This window comes from Gossypium hirsutum, chromosome A07, assembly GCF_007990345.1.
Source record: "Gossypium hirsutum isolate 1008001.06 chromosome A07, Gossypium_hirsutum_v2.1, whole genome shotgun sequence".
In the NCBI taxonomy this organism is placed as follows: Eukaryota; Viridiplantae; Streptophyta; class Magnoliopsida; order Malvales; family Malvaceae; genus Gossypium; species Gossypium hirsutum.
The window spans coordinates 22,130,104-22,132,938 of record NC_053430.1 but is presented as its reverse complement, the minus strand read 5'-3'; the positions used below and the strand labels follow the sequence as shown (position 1 = coordinate 22,132,938).

Sequence of the window (2,835 nt, the reverse complement as noted above, 5' to 3'; positions counted from 1 at the left end):
ACACACACACACACAAAAGCTTTAAGTGCTTAAGCAATGATAACATAATGGAAAGCGTATACCAAAAAAACAAAAGCTACTGAGCCCTTATTGGCAAATTCTGTAAATGTATGTATGCATATGCAAGTGCATGTGTCTGTGTCTGTGTCTCTGTCCGTGTACGCATGCATGTTGAAGCAGCTAAACTCTGTTCCTTTTTCTAGTCAGTTATTCAACTTCTAAATGGCATAAGAACCAGCAAAGCTTATTCCCATCAAACGAAAGCATAAGAGATCAATACCCTATGATTTTTCAAGTCATTCTTTGTGTTTTCCCAGTTGTTTTTTGATCATTTTCCCCCTAACTGACATGCAAAGCCAATTGCTTTTAAATTTTTGCTACCTTGCATGCAATAAGGACTTTGGAAACTTCATTAGCCAATACTAGCCTCTTGAACATCATCAACAAGCAATTAAAATTGAAAGGAAAAGGTAGATAAAATTAAGTACACAAGTAACAGAGAATAAAAGACTCTTTAACTCAAATAGCAGATAAACACAAAAGCTATTTTGCATAACTTGTGATTAGAGTACCAATATTCCCTTAGTGTAATGATTTAAGACTTATTGTTAAAGAGTTATACATTTCCAATGAAATTAACCACCACTGCTTTTATATAATAAGTGGAATATTATTGTAAAGAATAGACACTGAACAAATTTTCCCTGGAAGAAGAGTAAGAACTAAAGACACTCAAATTGTAGACTATGACAGTGAAGATAATTTTTAGTGACACCAATGATGAAAACTGGAGAAAATTATCTCAAAAATGCAAAAATGAAAGCTAAAAATAACCAAAATATCTCATAAAGTTTTCAGTGAGCTATATATAGATCGGTAATTATTTTCTTTCTACATAGGTCCTCTCCTTCCTCCATCAATAGCATGTCAGCAGTTAGAAAATACTAAAAATTAAATAACCCAGCTATGCTCAGCAAACAGAATATGGGACGTGAGTTTAAACATTCCTTTAATTAAAATACACTATTGCAGCCAATTCTATGAAATCCCACACCAAATACAACATCCGGCAACAAAAGCTCCAAGATAAAGAAGAAAAGACAGTTCACCAGAGTGAATATATAATTGATCAAACATAGTATGTAAGATCGAATTAGATACAGAGACTAAGCACAAGGTGAACACTAAGCACAATCGTGTTCGAGATGAGAAAACCTAAGAAAGTTTCTACTGAAAGACATCAACCAAAACAAATTAAAACTCAAAGGCATTACTGGAAAGTTTACTAGAAAATACCGAACTCCGAAGTTAAGGTACTTGTGATGAAGAAGATGACAACGGGGTTGATGGTGGAGGTTCTCTTTGAAGTTCCTTGACAACAGCAGCCAAAGCCTCAGGGTTTAAACCCAAATCACAGAGAGCAATAAGGACCGAAAGAGTATGCCGATCAAGACCTGTATCGAGAATATTTGACATGTGAAATGCCAGATCTAGAGATTCTCGGGCAGTTTGTGCAGCTTCTGGATCCATAATACAACAGGCTACAAAAAAGGGGAAAAAAACCTTCAGAAAATTATGCTTGATTCTGCAAATTTACAAATACATATTTAACAACACACTTACAGATACATTAATAAATGCAGCTCATGAAATTAATCAAGAACTAAAACAGATTTTAAAGTGGCTTTAATTGAATAAAATTAATAGACAAAACCACATGAAATCATCAAATAATCCCCAAAGTATATATAAAATCGAAAGTCCCACTATCCAACCATGAACCAAACACCCATGTTTAGCAAAGATAATAAGCAATCATCAGAAATTCATCCATAAATCATCTAAAAGAGCACTCAAATCAGTTAAGCAGAGCCGTGAGAGCGTTTTCGAGTTTTTTTTAATTTCCCACGAATTATATAATTTTAAAAAAGCATTTTGGATTTCGTACAAAGCTCCACCCCTTTGTCTCACCTTTAACCATCAATAAATATCTCCTTTGCCTAAACTTAGAAAAAATGGCCAAAAAAGGAAGAAAGGAAAAAAACCCTAGTTATGGTAAGAAGACTGAACCTCTCAACCTTATTTGATTTGTACATATGTATATATGAGGCTAAGCAGAAGAGCGTATAAATTGGGAAAAATCAACAGATCCAAAAATTTTCAAAGCAAAACAAGCAGAAGAACACTACTTCACCTACAAGAAGTAACAAGCATGAAGATATGATGGAACAAGGGAAACCCAGAATTTAGGACGCTGTTAATTTTCTCTAAGTAAGATGACTTTGGGTTAGCGGTGAGCAAATCGAATCAAATTATTCTAATTATTTGTGTCAACTCGAATAAGTACAATTTTATAATTTGAATATCTCAAAATTTAGAAATGACCAAATTGATCTCATTTTCAACAAAAATTATAAAAAAGAAATTTAAAATAATTTTTAAAAATTTAAAATAATTCTTAAAAATTTAAAATAAATTTTTAAAATTCAAAATATTTATAAAAACTCCAAAATTCATATTTCTTAAAAAATTTTAAAAATTTTAAAAAAATTCTAAAAAATATATAAAGAAAGTTAAAAAATTAAAATTTTAACATTTTACTGATAACTATAATAAAATAGGAGTGGTCAACTCCATTGACTCAAAATTACGATAATAAAAAATATATAAAGAAAGTTATTAAAATCGAATTACGATAATAAAACAGGAGTGATCAACTCCATTAACTCCAAATCTAGGAGATAATCAAAATTACCGAACCGAATTTGATCGATTCGGTTCAATTTGTCGGCGTTTGCTATTTATTTACTTGGTTTAATACAAACAGTCCAAACA

The 2,835-nt window shown here is 31.5% G+C and overlaps 1 protein-coding gene across 3 annotated transcripts; it reads right to left on the bottom strand.

Annotated features, from left to right (window-relative positions):
• Nucleotides 1–992: 992 nt before the first annotated feature.
• Nucleotides 993–2,381, bottom strand: LOC107953133 (mitotic-spindle organizing protein 1A). Of its 3 annotated transcripts, none has more exons than XM_016888360.2 (2): nt 2,199–2,381; nt 993–1,541 (listed from the first exon to the last, which is right to left on the bottom strand). In XM_016888360.2, the coding sequence occupies exons 1-2, from the start codon at nt 2,212–2,214 to the stop codon at nt 1,309–1,311; spliced, it is 249 nt and encodes an 82-aa protein (XP_016743849.1). In that variant the 5' UTR covers nt 2,215–2,381; the 3' UTR covers nt 993–1,308. The 3 variants fall into 3 exon arrangements, with proteins under 3 accessions (XP_016743849.1, XP_016743850.1, XP_016743851.1); XM_016888361.2 differs by having other exon boundaries at nt 1,972–2,241; XM_016888362.2 differs by having other exon boundaries at nt 2,195–2,224.
• Nucleotides 2,382–2,835: the final 454 nt, after the last annotated feature.